Source organism: Rutidosis leptorrhynchoides, chromosome 2 (assembly GCF_046630445.1).
Source record: "Rutidosis leptorrhynchoides isolate AG116_Rl617_1_P2 chromosome 2, CSIRO_AGI_Rlap_v1, whole genome shotgun sequence".
In the NCBI taxonomy this organism is placed as follows: Eukaryota; Viridiplantae; Streptophyta; class Magnoliopsida; order Asterales; family Asteraceae; genus Rutidosis; species Rutidosis leptorrhynchoides.
Window position 1 is genome coordinate 139,399,813 of NC_092334.1, and position 16,586 is coordinate 139,416,398.

Genomic DNA, 16,586 nt, shown 5'->3' on the forward strand with positions numbered 1-16,586 from the left:
AGATCAATTTTAAACGTTTCGGTACCGAGCACCACATTACAATCTTTACAAACATCAACCCTAGCACCGTCTTGCCATCCGCTATTTCGACTTCTACCGGATGACTTAACTTAGCTAACGGTTTATTAAGTTTAGGCATGAATCGAGGTGACACAAGAGACAAATTAGCACTGCTATCAAATAATATCCTTGCCGGATTAGAGTTAACCATGAAAGTACCTAAGACAACTTCATTGGATTGCTTGGCCTCATCATTGGTCATCAAATAATTTCACCCCTGAGCCATACCCACCACTTTCTCCAACTTCTTAACATGATCACCCCGCAACTCGGGACATTCCGTTCTTCGCTGCCCTTCCTTTTGACAATTGTAACAAGTGAGCTTTGGTGTTGAAGATGAGTTTGTACAATCACGAGCCATGTGTCCTTGTCGTCCATAATTATAACATTTGGGTCCACAGCCCCCGGACGCACCCTTCTTCACACTACCAACACTCTCTCGCACCCTTACTTTTCTTGTTAGAATGACTAGTAGCTTAAAACTTTCTTTTGCCAAAAGTAAAGCCACTCTTCCTCAACACGAGCGCCTCAAAACCTTTGGCCATATCGAACAACTCATCAAAACTTTTCACCACGTTTACACTAATCTTCTCTTGATAGCTATCGTTCAAGGTTCGATAAAAGTCTTCTTTCAACATCTTATCATTCCCGACATACTCCGAGCAAAATTGGGTCTTTGACAAGAAAACGGATTTGAAGGTGTTCAAATCCATCGACCCTTGCCTCAAGGCACGCAACTCGTCCTTAAGTCTAGTAAGATCATCTGAAGTTCGGTACTCTTGGAAAAACTCCGCCTTGAACTCGTCCCAAGTGAAATCCATACATTGTTCTTCACCATAAAGTTGGATTTTCGCGTCCCACCACAACTTGGCATCACCCCTTAACATGCTACAACCATACCTCGTCTTCTTTTCGAGAGGGCATTCAGAAGTACGAAAATCCCCCTCCATATCGGAGATCCAACGGGCACTCTTAAGTGGGTCCCGTTCGCCCTTAAAAGTGGGAGGTTGAGCATCTTTGAAATTCTTGTAGAAAAAGTCTCGCCTTCCAACATTATCTTCGTGAAGAACAACCTTAATTTGTTCTTTAACTAAATCGACTACTTGCTCGTCAATCGAATCTAGGAACATCTTTCTAACATCCTCGAGAAACTCCGTTCTTTGACGTTTAAAGATGGCCTCAACTTTGGCCGTGAATTCGGAGTCCTCGCTCGGGCCTCCATTTTCGGTATCATGACCGTTTCTCATCTTCATTCTATAAAACGAAATAAATTAGACAACGAAACGATAAGTCATGATACACATATATACACATATACACCTTACCGCCCCATCTTGCTCAACAATCATCGTACTTCGCTTGTTTGACACGATTTGCACCCGTAACAATGGTAGCTAGTCATTATTACGCGAGCATCTCGCATTAACTTGCTAGTACAACGTCTATCTCGCTTGAAGGATTCCAAATACAACACAAAACAAATAGCACAAGGTTAGTTCACATAAACCTATGCACTAACCAAACCCGGTCTGACCCGTCTCCTACAAGTCCCGCATAAAACGCATACACAATAAAGTCTAAGTCTAGGCACCTATCTCAAGTCGCCTAAATCCCTTAGATCATGCTCTGATACCACTTGAAACAACCCAACCTGTATTCAACACGACAAATTTTTTTATTTTTTTTATATTTATAAACCATTAACGCCCAATTAAATGGTTACATAACGTAAACCGTTCCATACAACCCGTTTAAACCAATACAACAAGTTTAATGTTTACAAAGAAGGCACGAAAGCCCTTAATCAAATGTAATGTAAGTTCGACCCATTAACATGATAGTTTTAATCCAAACAACACTTGAGCATGGTTTGGAGCTAAACTACCCAAAACGCTAGGTCGACTTCCAAAAGCTTCAACAAGCATCCAACAAGGGGAAACTAGTGCCCAACAACCCCCTTCCCTTTCTCCGCACCTGCATCTAAAAGTAAACAACGAGAGGGGTAAGCTAACGCTTAGTGAGTGCAATAAGTATACACATGAATATATAATATACCTACTTGCAATCACCTACTCACACACCACAAACATACTAGCAATATAATATTAGCATACGAACTCCAAGTATAAAGCTAATAACCTCCATTACCGCAACTAGCATAAACAATAACATATATTCCAAAACACAATATGCTACACTACAACACATACACAAACTATATGGTTAACCATACACACGTCATGGTGCTACCTGCTCCGTGGTTCACACCATATGTAATGCTGACGCTACCGGCTCCATGGTTCACGTCACTACGCATTCGAGTCATACTCTTTTATAGTGCTACCGGCTCTGTGGTTCACACTTCGATGGTATCGGCTCCATGGTTCACATCTCATTTTATAGTGCTACCGGCTCCGTGGTTCACACTTTGATGCTACCGGCTCCGTGGTTCACATCACAACACATGCACCATGATGCTACCGGCTCCGTGGTTTTCATCATAGCACACTCGCACACACTATTGCACTCCCGGCTCCGTGGGTCATGCCATAGCATACAAATAAATATACTATATACATACATGCATAAATATCCCACTCACCTTAACACCAAGGTGATGATTATAATCCGCACGCCTCAAGCGAAGTACCTAATACATTAAGTACCCAAATCAACATACAAACTTGTGGAGCTAACTACAATACTTAACTCTTGAGCATTTAATGACCCAAATGCATTAAACGACTCACTTACACCAAAACCGTCCATTAATGGCCAAGACTCATCATAAATCACTAAAAGCTAGTGATTTAAAGTCTACTAACACCAAATAACACAAATCATGGGTATTTTCATACCCATCTTACCCACAAATCATGGTCAAATATACCTTTTAATGCATATATAATGTCAAGTGTTACGTAGTATGTGACTTTCTTATACACATGTATTTACAAATTATTTACAGTATTATTTATGATATTAACACGACGTAACATAAAGCGTCCTCATGTCGCGTACTTTCAGTTACATGTACGTTAGTAACGTTACATGAAGCATTCCATCCAATTTTTATTTGTATATATAACTATATATGTTAATGTTACAAGTATGTGAAATTGAGAACTCCAATCATTTTATTATAATCGAAGTCAAAGTTTTCACTTACTTATTCGTCGAATCTGAAAAAGAAAAGACAAAGGATCGTAAACTTTTTTTTTTATAAATATTAATAATAATAATCTATAAACATATAAAAGTTGACTCCTACATCCATTAATTAGGTTATAACTCATGATCTTGACTAAGGTTAGTTTGTTAACCATCCATGAATAAACCATGCTATTTATTGGTAAAGAAAAAAAAAACCCACACAAAGGCGCCTGTTAATTATAGTTCATTTTTTGCTATTTATTGGGAAAGGAAAAAAAAAAAAACCCACACAAAGGCGCCTGGTGTTTAAGTTTGTCAAACATACGATATAATATCTGTAAACCTAAAAAACCACATCGGACCAAACAACCGATGTCTTATTTCATCCGGCTCATCTCCACCGCTTCCTCACAACGTCGCACATGCAACATCCGGCATCCAACCGACGGTCGTTTAATCACACCTTCTGATCCTGCTGGGCATCAGATCTTTGATTCACCACCGTTGGTGTCGCACAAACTCCCATCGTTTGGAATTCATGGCCTTTCACAAGCACATCCACAACCAAACGGTTAGTTTCATCAATCTGAATTTTAAAACATTAAGTTCACCTGCAATCGAATTCAATTGAGACCCAAATTATGTCAACATTTATTAATTGTGTTTAATTGTGTTTAATTGGGTTAGTCAAATGAACTGAAGGAGTTTCACCAAATTCAACAACGATTCAGTTACAATTTAAATTCAATTACATTTAATCATGTTTGTAACTTCATGAATTAATTGAATTACAGCGTTTTAGGCCCCTATATATTGTGGGTATATGGTTTATGGTTATGCATCACTCCCCAAAAAACAACAAGTATTACAATGGCCCAAAGTTCACAATCATCCAATGCAGCTGGAAACATGAGTTACGTGTACCTCAACCAACTTGAGGTTGGAAAGCAAGCTGTTGTCAAGGTAATGATATGCAGAATGTGGGATACCCACACACCATATGGGAAGTATTTAAGCTCAGATTTCATCGCATCTGATGAAAAGGTATACCATTATTGTTTAAAATTGATATTATTTTTCACACCTCATCATACACTTATGTGTTTTCAAGATTTTTTTGTGATATCATTCGTGTATGATTAAAATAGTCAATGTTGTTGGTTGTGTAGATCGTTTGTCTTCTTATCTGCTCATGATGTATACTATTGTCTTTTTTGTTTGTAGATGGTTTTTAAATATTGTGCAACACACTTAGTACTGTGTCATTGTTAGGGTTTTTTCCTGTTTAATCCATTGCCATTTCATTCTTATACATTCACACTCTACTATGTATAAACACATATTTATCTATATGCATACATTATATATGATGGTTGTTTCTGGTTTTCCTTTAGAAGTAAATGTTTACGTATCTGAATATTAGTAGTAGTCCCTCTGAATGTATGCTTTGCATAACAACACATCAGTGACTTATGTGTTTTCAAGATTCTTTTGTCATATCATTCATGTGTCATTAAAATAGTCAATTTTGTTGTTTGTTTATATCTCTTGACTTCTTATGCGTAACAATGCCATGTCGAACATGTTATCTAATTTATTTAATCTATGTTGGAGCTCCAGATTAGTTATATTATATTCTATCTCCTCATGATGTATACTATTGTGTTTTTTGTTTGTAGATGATTTTTGAAAATTGTAGCACCCACTTAATACTCTGTCATTGTTATTGGTTTTTCCTGTTTAATCCATTGCCATTGCATTCTTATACATTCACACTCTACTCTGTATAAACACATATTTATGTATATGCATCCATTATATATGATGGTTATATGTATGTGTGCTGCGCATAACAACGCCATGGTGAACCTGTTATTTAAAGTATTAAATTTAAATAGAAAGTATTGAATTCCTTTTGGAGTCATTTGTTAAGAATTCACACATACATGGAGTTTTCCTATTAGGCTGTTTACGTATTTGAATACTGATACTTTAGTCTACAAATGGATGTGTATGGAAGTTAGTTATTTAATTTTACAAACTTATAGACCTCCTTTTGCGGTCCTTTATTTCACACTTGCAGATAAGTACATGTATCGTATAACATTGTTTAAGCATCTGAATTGTAGTGTCTGACAATTTGTCATTTACCATGTACAACAGGGTAACGTGATACAACTAACCGCTAAGCATAACATCGCCCACCATTTCATCACCCGGCTGAAGGAAGGATCTGTGTACTTACTGAAGGACTTTGAAGTGGTGGCGAACCAAGACGAGTACCGTATCCTAAGGGCCAACAATGTCATCATCCAGTTGCAAGGTTCAACTTACTTTGACAGGAAAGCAATCGCTGCGACGGATGGTTATATCCGCCACCCGTTTGATTGCATAGAGATCGAAGACTTGGTCCCGACAGAGCGCAAATACTTAATCGGTATAATTTAAATTCTCCATATCCACCACTTAATCTCCGTAAACTTACTTTAGCCGACACACTGACTGGTAAACGTATAATGTAGATGTGGTCGGACAAGTTACGAACGTCGGCTCGGTCAAGCTACAGCGCAACGGTTTCTCAACAATGGAGTTTGAAATTGCGAACGAAAGGTTGATTCTACAATTAACCCTATTTCTGGAATGTTTTGACCCCGCGTTTGTATATTACTTACTAATTACAGCTGTAACCACGTTTCTTTTACAGGGGCCATAAGATCCCTGTGACACTTTGGGGTGGTCTAGGTCAATCGTTGCTCGATAAGCTACCTGCATCACCTGCGTTGCGGTGCATCATTCTAACATCGGTGTCCGTCCGAAAAAACTACTTTGGTAAACCCCACGCTCTTTGGATACCTAGGTGTTTACGTTTGCACAACCACTAAACAACCTGTTTCCGTGTGCCTTTGCAGACGTTCTTGCAGTTTCAAGCTCCTCAGCAACCATGATCATTGATGACAGCACCATACCCACCCTGCATGACTTTGTCGAGAAAATGAGGTACCGCACCCCCTAATATAATACAAACACCCTTACAACATATATATCAGTTTGCTAACAGCTTAAAAATGACATGAATTGCGCAGTACAATCGACCTTCCTGAAGACGGCGAACGTCGTTCCCCAGTACGCCATTTCCCCTTGCCAAAAGAAGGAACCCTGGCTGAGCTTCTGGATCTGGTTCGAAAAGGGAAACACAACATTGTAACGTCCGGTCCCTTTGTTCAATTATTTATATCCCTCTGTATTATCAAGTAACCAACCCATCTAACCTATAACTACTCCCATTGACTCTAAAATGTGCAGCTTGATGTTTTCAAGCTTGAAGTAGAACTCTCCGGCATCCGGCTGCAAAATGGTTGGTACTACACCACGTGCAGCATTTGCAAGTCGAAAAAGGGAACGACGAGAAAGAATCGAGGTTTTTACTGCGACTCTTGCAAAGATAACGTACCAGAACCCATTACTCGGTATTTACTATGAAAATACCTTATTAACAATGGTTTTCGAGCCCCGCTTTACCCACGTTTCACTACTTAACCACGGGCAGAATTGTATCTTACCCCTAAGATTATAACTTGATAGGTTCAGGATCGAATTTGATGTCAGGGATGCAACCGGTGAGACTGTAGTGGTTGTATTTGACGAGTTGGGGGAGAAATTAACGAATACAACGGCACCAGCTCTTTTACTTGAGCTAGAAAAGGTTAGGGTATGCTTCTACATTGTGTCCACTTGCAAAGTAAAACTGCGTAACTCACCTCTTCATATATGTATATAGGCTACATGTAGAACTGTATTGCCTAATGCGCTGGCCAACCTCATTCACACCAAGCAAGTACTATTGTTGAAGGCACACTCATACTACAACCACGGTATATTTGAAAGCTTCAACTGCATAAAAGTCTACACAGACGTGGTCGTTCCCGAGACTCTACCAACCACACAGGCAGACCAACCCCCTGCACCAACAATCACTACAAACCCCGACAAAGAAATCACCAGGTCAGGCTCCACAACAGCAGGGAAAAAGAGAAACATTGCTGTTCCAACTCCGAGCAAAGATTTAGAACGCACAAATCGGCGCAAGTAAGCTCTTAACTACTTTAACATAGCATGTAAATCCCTGGCCGTTCCCAACGTTACCCTATTTATTGCCTGCAACATTTTCAAATATTATAGGTTTATTGTAACCAGTGACTCAGAAGAGGAAAGTGAAAAAGCAGGCGAAGATGAGAGCAATGGGGCAGAGGCATCTGATCCATAGGACGTTTTCCAGGCTTAAAGATAAATAACTCAAACTATTTAATTATAGTTATGCTGAGTTATATTTGTTGCCCAATATTAGGGCTTTTGTTTTTGAATATGCATTCCCGAACAATTTGAATTTTGGTTTTTAGTTTTGGTTTTCGAAACTATCTGCAATAATATAGCCCCTGGTTTTGGGCTTATGGCTATATTTCTGTTCCAGCACATCCACTTATGTTTGAAAAATGTTTAATATTTATTGTTTTACTCATGTTGGGTAATTTAATATCCACTAAATCAGTTTCATTTTAATACTTGGTTCTTTATGTTGAAACTATGGATTTGGTATACACCATGCATTGTTAGTCCGTTGAAAACAATTCCTGGCAGGTAACTATCACTTTCTCTCTTTGCTAGCAAACCATTTGGCTGTCATTTGTTATCTCTCCTGCTGCCGATGTATGAATGTCTACTAATTTTGTCGGTTCCTTTATATGTATTATTAGGCACCGTTACCAAGTGATTTCTGGGGCATTGTTGCTCCTGTGGGGAAGCTTGCGGCGTACATACGACTGCTAGCAGGGACGCAAATTATGCAGTCCGTGGAGAACATATATTATGTCATGAGATGGAAAGGGTAAAAAACAATGAATCATTGTTAGAGTTATCATGTATGTAGCCTGCTTTTTGCTCTATTTGTATAAGTTCCATTTCACGAGAATATAATATGTAGATGTAGATGCTGATGTCGGGCAGATTTTATTGACTGTTATTTTTTATTAAAAAATTTAAATTTTGGAGATCGTTGAATTACATCACCTAGCATAACTATATTTGTTATTCGATTTACGTTTGTCACTATCATTTTATGATTGGTATCGAATGTTTTTATGTTTTATCCCAAGTGCTCATAACAAATTCAATTACTTTCTTCAGTAAAAAGATATGTTTACCCAGTTCTGTGAAATGTGATATTTCATATGTGTGTATCAGGTTCCAGAAATAAGAAGTAATAAAACAAAGGCGATAAGGAGCGAAACAGATTCATACGGTGAATTTCAGTCAGCCGAGTATATGTACATCACCCACAAGGTAGTACTAAAAGTTACGCCTCCAGAATTGTCCATGATGTCCTGATTTGGTGAGCATATCGCTTTAAAACCTTTTAACGAGTTAAAATAAACTATGACCAACCTTTGACTATATTCCTTATCTAACAAAAACTTTACAATCATATTGTGTAACATACATAGGGCAATTTTAACCTACTAACCTATGTTTCAGTCAAGCTGGTCGACGTAACCCTAATTGCATATAAAGTATAGACTAATAACACATATTTCATGGGCATTCAACGTAAAAGTTTTCCTAAACCTTCCTACCTATATGTGTAACTGTTTATGTATGTATGTATATATATACATACATATGTATATGTATACGTATATATACATATATACATGTGTATGTATGCATATACACAGATATATGTATATGTGTGCATATATATGCGTATGTATGTATGCATTTATACAGTTATATGTATATATATATGTATATGTATATATATATATATATATATATATATATATATGTATGTATGTATATGAATCAATCTATGTTTGTATATATATATTAACTATCTATATTAATTATCCAGGCCTTTGAACTTCCACTTCTGGACCCTTTGCTCTACCACCCACACAAGTTATGTGCAACTATAAATGAAGTTCAGTCAAGTTGTATTTCCTCACCTTGCAATGTCTACAACTGAAAAAGCCACCACTTCTATGAATATCTACCCAGGTATGACTGTCATTCTCAAGTGTTGAATACATTTAGTAACATTCCACGAGTTTCACCTTGCTTTCTTTAAATTGCAAAAGGTCAAAGCAGCATAAGCATGTCACAATTCCTAAATGGTCCTTTATCATTAAACTCATCAACGACACTCACGCGTTATGGGAAATGACAAACGTACCATGGGCTCATGATAAGTGACACGTGCACCGACAGCTCAGGTTCACCTATATTCCTACCAGCATATTATAATTGTAGATTTAACATGCCACAAATTTACTTTCAGAACGCACAATTGTGCAGGAACAGCTCTCAATATAGATATCCCCGGTTTCAGCAACATGCTAGGGCATTCAATCATGATACATTCTAGAAATTCAACAAGCAATAATGCCACACACCAGTTTATTGGCCTCAAACTCATTGGCCCAACTTCTCCAGTATCATTCGGTAAGTGCATACTACCAAATCAGTGTCCTAACAAATCGATCAATAACGTACCTGTACACATATTTGGCATAACATTCGATTCAGCTAATCAACCAGACTTACAATGTATTTATCGCCACAGGTGAAACTCCTGCACATGTAAACTGTCGTCAGGCGACCGGCTCAAAAAGTAAGTAGATTATTAAATAATGTACCTTTCATGCAGACTGTGAAACTATTTTAGCAAACCGTTTTAATATTGCAGACACCATACGGTCTCACTCAGATCGCACCAAAAATGCCATCCAAAGGCGTGCAGCCAACTCTTCAGGTAACACCTTCCGACATCCACTGTTAAATAACCGGTATTTATTTATGAATGGGATTGCAGTGGGGATTTTTCATTGACGTGTTGGCCAACATGTGAAAAAAATAACTTTTGCTCAGAAATTATTTATGTCATATTAACGCTTGACTGTTCTGACTTTGCCAGGTATCAACGTTGAATATGATAATCAAGGACCACCGGCATTCAAGTGTCCTACTTGCAATGCAACTATGTGGTATGATGAAAGAAACAACAAACCAAAACATACCAAAAATCCAACATTCTCTATTTGCTGCCAAAATGGAAAAATACTCCTGCCAAAACTCAAACCCCCACCTCCACTCTTGAGGGCATCACTTGATTATACTGACACATCAACAGCAAGGTTTCGAGAGCAAATAAGGGTTTATAACAGCATGCTTTCATTCACATCTTTCGGAGCACGCATTGACCACAGCATCAACCGGGGCCGCGCTCCATACACATTTAGAATAAGTGGTCAAACATATCATAAGATTGGTTCACTCTTACCGGAGGATGGAGGATCACCGAGGTATGCGCAGCTCTACTTTTATGACACACAAAATGAGGCCGCAAACCGCATGTCGGCTTTTTTAGATAGTGATTCAAGAGAGACGGTAGACGAAACGTTAACTAACAAATTGATTGCAATGCTCGATCAATTTAGTGCAGTTGCACAGGCTTTTCGTATGGCACGAGATTGGGCCATTAACAATAGATTGGCCGACTGCGCACTTCGATTGATTGCAAAAATTTCAAACTCCCGCCAGTATAACACACCAAACGTTGGTGAGGTGGCAGCTCTTATCACTAGCGACTTTGGCCACTGTAATTCAACACGTGATATTATTGTACAACAACGTAACTACGCACCCCAGAGAATCTCTGAGCTTCATCAATTATATATGGCGTTACAGTACCCACTACTCTTCCCATACGGTGAAACCGGGTATCATGAAAACATACCCTACCATTGTAACAGTGGAAGAAGGAAAACTTTGCGGGGTTACATCACCATGCGAGAATTTTACTGCTACAGAATTCAGCAACGGGAAAACGAAGGTACAACCCTCCTAAGGGGTGGACGGTTATTCCAACAGTATTTGGTTGATGCTTATACAGCTGTCGAAGAACAACGTCTAAAGTATCTCAGAAATCACTAAAACGAACTGCGCACTGATCTATACAACAACGTATGCGATGCTGTAACAAGGGGCAACACCAAAGCCGCTTCAATTGGAAAATGAATAATTTTACCATCGTCTCATACAGGCAGTCCGCGCTACATGCTTCAAAATTACCAAGATGCTATGGCTTTGTGTCGCGAATTCGATAACCCAGACTTATTCATCACCTTCACTTCTAACCCAAAATGGCCTGAAATAGAAGGTATGTTATGCTTTATCGAGGGCCAACGAGCGCCCGACCGTCCAGAAATTGTAGCCAGAATCTTCAAGCAGAAGCTGGACAACCTCATGAACGATATAATGAAGGGCAACATCTTCGGGACATGCGAGGCAGGTATTATATACACATCATTCCCAAATTTTAGCATCAACATGTGCATAACTTATTTGCATATTAGTGACACCCTCCAACTTCTTTACCTATTTATTACGGTACTGGAATAGTTAGCCGATTCTTTCTACCGTAGGTGTTACATGCTATAACTACAGATGTCTAAACTTCCTGCACCATGATCAAATTTATTTTATTGTATAATATAATTTTTCCTAACGTATATGCCATTAAAGGTATACATGTTTATACATGAATATAAATAAATTAGCTTATTAAAGAAGAGTACTTAATGAAGTAGCATTTAGGAAAAATCACCTTTAATTTTTCTGCAGTACGCCTTCAAGAAAATGCCCGTTGATTCATTAAATACGTGTTTTTATATAATCTATTTACATGAATAATAGGAAACAGGAAATCATATGTTATTTACGTTAATCAACCTTGAATTGTATACTTGCAGGTCCATAGATTTTGTATGTTTGTCAAAATGCCAGTTATTATATAATACTTGAATCATCCTCATTAGTTTAAAAATTATTTAAATACCTGCACATGTATAATGCTGACCAAAATTTCTAACAGTGCAGATAAATAATCCCTAACATTGTCCACCTTGCCTACAACATACTGGATTTAAATAATTATTTGTAAATTTGGAAAGTAATACCTATTGTAATATGATTGTCCCAACTTTGTAATAACACATTTGCTACTATAATGACCCGTGAATTGTCTCCTGCTAGGTATACACATTATTGAGTTCCAAAAACGTGGGTTGCCGCATGTCCATATCTTAATCTGGTTGACACGTGCATACAAATGCAAGACACCCGAAGACATCAACGATCTCATATTGGCCGAAATTCCTAACGAGGCCCACGATCCCAAAGGATACAAGGCTGTCACCGAGTACATGTTACACGGCCCTTGCGATCGTAAACACAAGGACGCTCCATGTATGATTGATAGCCAATGTTCAAAGCATTTCCCTAAGCCATATTACGCTGAGACCACAATCGATGAAGACGGTTACGCTAACTACAGACGCCGCAACAACGGTGTGAATGTTACTAAAGGCAAAAGCACACTTGACAACAGCTTTGTCGTTCCTTACAATAGATATCTGTTGATCCGATACAACGCACATATAAATGTCGAGTGGTGTAATAGATCTCGCGCCATTAAATATCTATTCAAATACTTAAATAAAGGGCCGGACCGAGCTACAATTGTGATACAGGAAAACGTACTACCCACACAAAACTCATCAGGCATTCCGGAAAAAATTATTGACGTTGATGAAATCAAGAATTATTTGGATTGCCGCTATTTATCTCCGTGTGAGGCTGCTTGGCGATTATTTTCTTACGACATCCACTTCTCTAAGCCTTCCGTAATTAAGCTATCATATCATCTACCAAACCAACAGTCACTCACTCTACACGACTCCCAACATCTTCCGGCCCTGCTTCAAAGACCAAGCATCAAAGAAACCATGTTCACCCAATGGTTTGAACTTAATAAACAAGATCCAAAAGCACGGAGCCTTACATACTCAAAGATCCCCAAAGAGTATGTCTGGAATAATGATACAAAGGAATGGGCCCCCAGAAAGCCGAGACCCTCTATTGGTCGTATTGTCTACTCAAATCCAGCGTCAGGTGAGCGTTACTATCTAAGAATGTTATTAAACATTGTTAAGGGACCACGTTCATTTGAAGAACTCCGTACAGTTGACGGCACGTTACACCCCACATTCAAAGACGCTTGCTTCGCATATGGTTTACTCCACGATGATCGGGAATGGACAGAAGCTATTTCTGAGGCAAAACTCGGGCTTCAGGTGCACAACTTCGCGATTTATTTGTAACCATGTTACTCTTTTGCAACATAACTAACCCACTAGCACTATGGGAACAACACTGGGAAGATTTAGCCGACGACATTCTTCATAAAAAAAGAAAAATCTTCAACTTCCCAGAATTGACCCTAACCGATTCTCAGATTAAAAATTACTGTTTGGTAGAAATACAGGGAGTTTTGCATAAACACGGGAAGTCACTCTCTGATTTCCCGACTTTGCCACAACCAGACCCATCTTTACTAACACAACTGGACAATCGCTTGATCCGAGAAGAGTTAAATTACAACATCAAGGAAATGAAGACCTTGCATGACAACCTATTCAGATCGCTTAACCCTGAACAACTCACACTATATGAACGGCTAATCAAGGCTGTAACAAATCAGGAAGGCGGGCTCTATTTCTTATATGGCCCAGGCGGGACTGGGAAGACTTTTTTATACAATACTATTCTAACAAAACTCAGATCTGAGAAAATGATTGTCCTAGCAGTTGCATCATCAGGTATTATTTTTTTTTGGAGCTAATTTTTTAATTACTTTTTCCCAAACATTATTTGTGGCAGTTATTCAAAAACTATCGTGAATCAGTAGGTTTAGAACCACCATACAACCTCTTTTATTATATCATATACTATTTAAAAAAAAAAAACCTTGGATTATGTGTAGGCAAAAAAAAAAAAAAAAACAGTACTCACTATGTCTAAAACCAGCTTAGATCCTCTTTTATTATATGAATTTTCCTTTCGACAACCACTTTTATTATGTCATATATTTATAAAAAAACCTTGAATTAAGTGTAGGCCTTTTTAAAAAAATACAGGACTCAGTATGTCTAAAACCAGCTTAGATCCTTTTTTATTATATCATTTTTCCGTTCTACACACATTAAACAAATAATACGTTGGCGTGTTGTTTACACTACCTTACCAATACATATCAATGGAAAATTTCAGGAATCGCTTCATTGTTACTACCCGGGGGCCGGACTGCACACAGCCGATTTGTTATCCCACTCGAGCTCATGGAAAATAGCACCTGCGGTATAAAACAGAAAACACATTTGGCTGCCCTAATGCACGAAGCAAGACTAATAATCTGGGACGAAGCTCCTATGACTCCAAGATACGCCTTTGAAGCATTGGATAAAACTCTAAGAGATATTTTGGGATCTAAAAAAGAGGCAAATAGAGATAAGTTATTTGGTGGTATGCCAATTTTGCTTGGGGGGGACTTTAGACAAATCCTCCCAGTCATTCCAAAAGGAAAAAGGCAAGAGGTCGTTAACGCATGCATCAATATATCAGAATTGTGGAAATTCTGTCACCTACATACACTCTCACGCATTATGAGAGTCAACGAATACACTTTAGATGGCCAAATAGATAGTCGAAAACGCGCATTCAATAAATGGGTTCTAGATGTAGGGGATGGTAACGTGCCTACATCATCTAAAGAGGGAGATGATGAACCATCATGGATAAAGATCCCCGAAGAATTCATTGTAAAACACGGAATAAACCCAATTGAAACAATTGTTGATACCATATTCCCAGAATTCCAATTGAGGCAGGACGATGAAGACTATTTGAAAGAAAGGGCAATATTGACGCCCAGAAATGATGACGCAGATGCGATTAACAAGCACATGTTTAAGAAACTACAAGGAGAAACAATGACATACAAGAGCTCGGACGAAATCTGCAAAGGCTCCACCGACTCCATCGAACAGCAACAATCATATCCAGTGGAATATTTAAACAAGCTCGATTTTCCAGGTGTGCCTCCTCACAAATTAAAATTAAAAATAGGGCAGCCAATAATGTTGTTACGGAATCTACACCCAAGTGGCGGGCTATGTAATGGTACACGACTGATCATAACCGCGTTTCAAAAGTTTGTCATCCAGGCTCGCATCATTACCGGATCACATATAGGTACAACAGTAATAATCCACAGAATTGTCCTCACCTCTGCACAAACAAAGTGGCCATTTGTTATGCAGCGAATCCAATTCCCGGTCAAACCGTGTTACGCTATGACAATAAACAAAAGCCAGGGCCAATCACTTAATTTGGTCGGCCTCTACCTGCCTAAACCAGTTTTTAGCCACGGTCAACTGTATGTCGCATTTTCACGTGTCACAACCCCAAATGGTCTTAAAATAGTCATGATCGATGACACTGATGAGCGACTGAAGGGCCACACCCGGAACGTTGTTTACAAGGAAACGTTCTTCAACCTCAACCAAACATTGTAACGGTAAGTTTCAGCCAATGATCTCTAAGACATATGTTTTTTAAATTATATATTCAATGTGAACTATGGCCTACCAGAATTATGTGTACTTGGCAAATCTTATTAGAATTTTCCATTCGTGTTTTAGGTACATGTGTTCAGCAGCCTTAGACATGTCGAGGTACTCTGGATATCAGATTCTTGGATGAGCAATTGAAGGTAAATTCAAACATTTCTACACCTCTAATGTCTTATGCTGGGTTCATACTCAGGCGATGTTCACAATAAAAAAAGGATATCGTGACGGTTATAAGGGTAACCTGTTTGTATTAACCATTGAAAACACACCACAATGAAACTGGAGTCAACATTGTCCATTCGTTAACACGTTAGTTCAGCTGGGCCACAGCTGATAGTGTTGGATACTTTATTGCGTGAACCCTATTTACCATCCATTTTGGCCTTTTAGCTTACTAAGGTTCCCAAAACAAAATTTAACAGGATACTTAGTATTGTGATTGATACATATTTGAACACTACGCATTCATCAAACGGCCTAATATTGCTATTGTCAAACCATCAGCACACGACTTTCATGGCTGTTACTAAGTATTTACAGTTGCTGCAGGTTACAATTTCAGCGTCACCACCAAAGAACCACAACAGAGATTACGCTAATATATGTTTCCAACAACATGTTCAAAAGGCCTAATATTGCTATTGTCAGACCATCAGTGAACGACTATCATGGCTGTTACTAAGTATTTACAGTTGCTGCAGGTTACACTTTCACTAAGTATTTACAGTTGTTACAACAGAGATTACGCTAATATATGTTTCCAGCAGCATGTATGATTTAACATAATTGGTGTATTACGCATTTCCGTCCCCTATTTTATCAACTACATTGTAACAATTCATGTATACT

General features: G+C 38.4%; 4 protein-coding genes across 4 annotated transcripts; all 4 read left to right on the forward strand.

Moving 5' to 3' along the window:
* The first annotated feature begins 4,083 nt into the window (after positions 1-4,083).
* LOC139888297 (replication protein A 70 kDa DNA-binding subunit D-like) lies at positions 4,084-8,595 on the forward strand. Its single transcript, XM_071871313.1, has 12 exons — positions 4,084-4,257; positions 4,438-4,440; positions 5,377-5,650; positions 5,736-5,823; positions 5,918-6,042; positions 6,123-6,210; positions 6,297-6,414; positions 6,517-6,680; positions 6,796-6,916; positions 6,992-7,299; positions 7,393-7,462; positions 8,452-8,595. The coding sequence occupies exons 1-12, from the start codon at positions 4,084-4,086 to the stop codon at positions 8,593-8,595; spliced, it is 1,677 nt and encodes a 558-aa protein (XP_071727414.1).
* Positions 8,596-9,182: 587 nt separating this feature from the next.
* LOC139888298 (uncharacterized) lies at positions 9,183-11,199 on the forward strand. Its single transcript, XM_071871314.1, has 4 exons — positions 9,183-9,264; positions 9,562-9,708; positions 9,914-10,018; positions 10,181-11,199. The coding sequence occupies exons 1-4, from the start codon at positions 9,183-9,185 to the stop codon at positions 11,197-11,199; spliced, it is 1,353 nt and encodes a 450-aa protein (XP_071727415.1).
* A 147-nt stretch (positions 11,200-11,346) lies between these two features.
* Positions 11,347-13,427, forward strand: LOC139888299 (uncharacterized). Its single transcript, XM_071871315.1, has 2 exons — positions 11,347-11,557; positions 12,301-13,427. Exons 1-2 carry the CDS (start codon positions 11,347-11,349, stop codon positions 13,425-13,427), a joined length of 1,338 nt encoding a protein of 445 aa, XP_071727416.1.
* Positions 13,428-13,429: 2 nt separating this feature from the next.
* On the forward strand, positions 13,430-15,680 carry LOC139888300 (uncharacterized). Its single transcript, XM_071871317.1, has 2 exons — positions 13,430-13,925; positions 14,377-15,680. The coding sequence occupies exons 1-2, from the start codon at positions 13,430-13,432 to the stop codon at positions 15,678-15,680; spliced, it is 1,800 nt and encodes a 599-aa protein (XP_071727418.1).
* Positions 15,681-16,586: the final 906 nt, after the last annotated feature.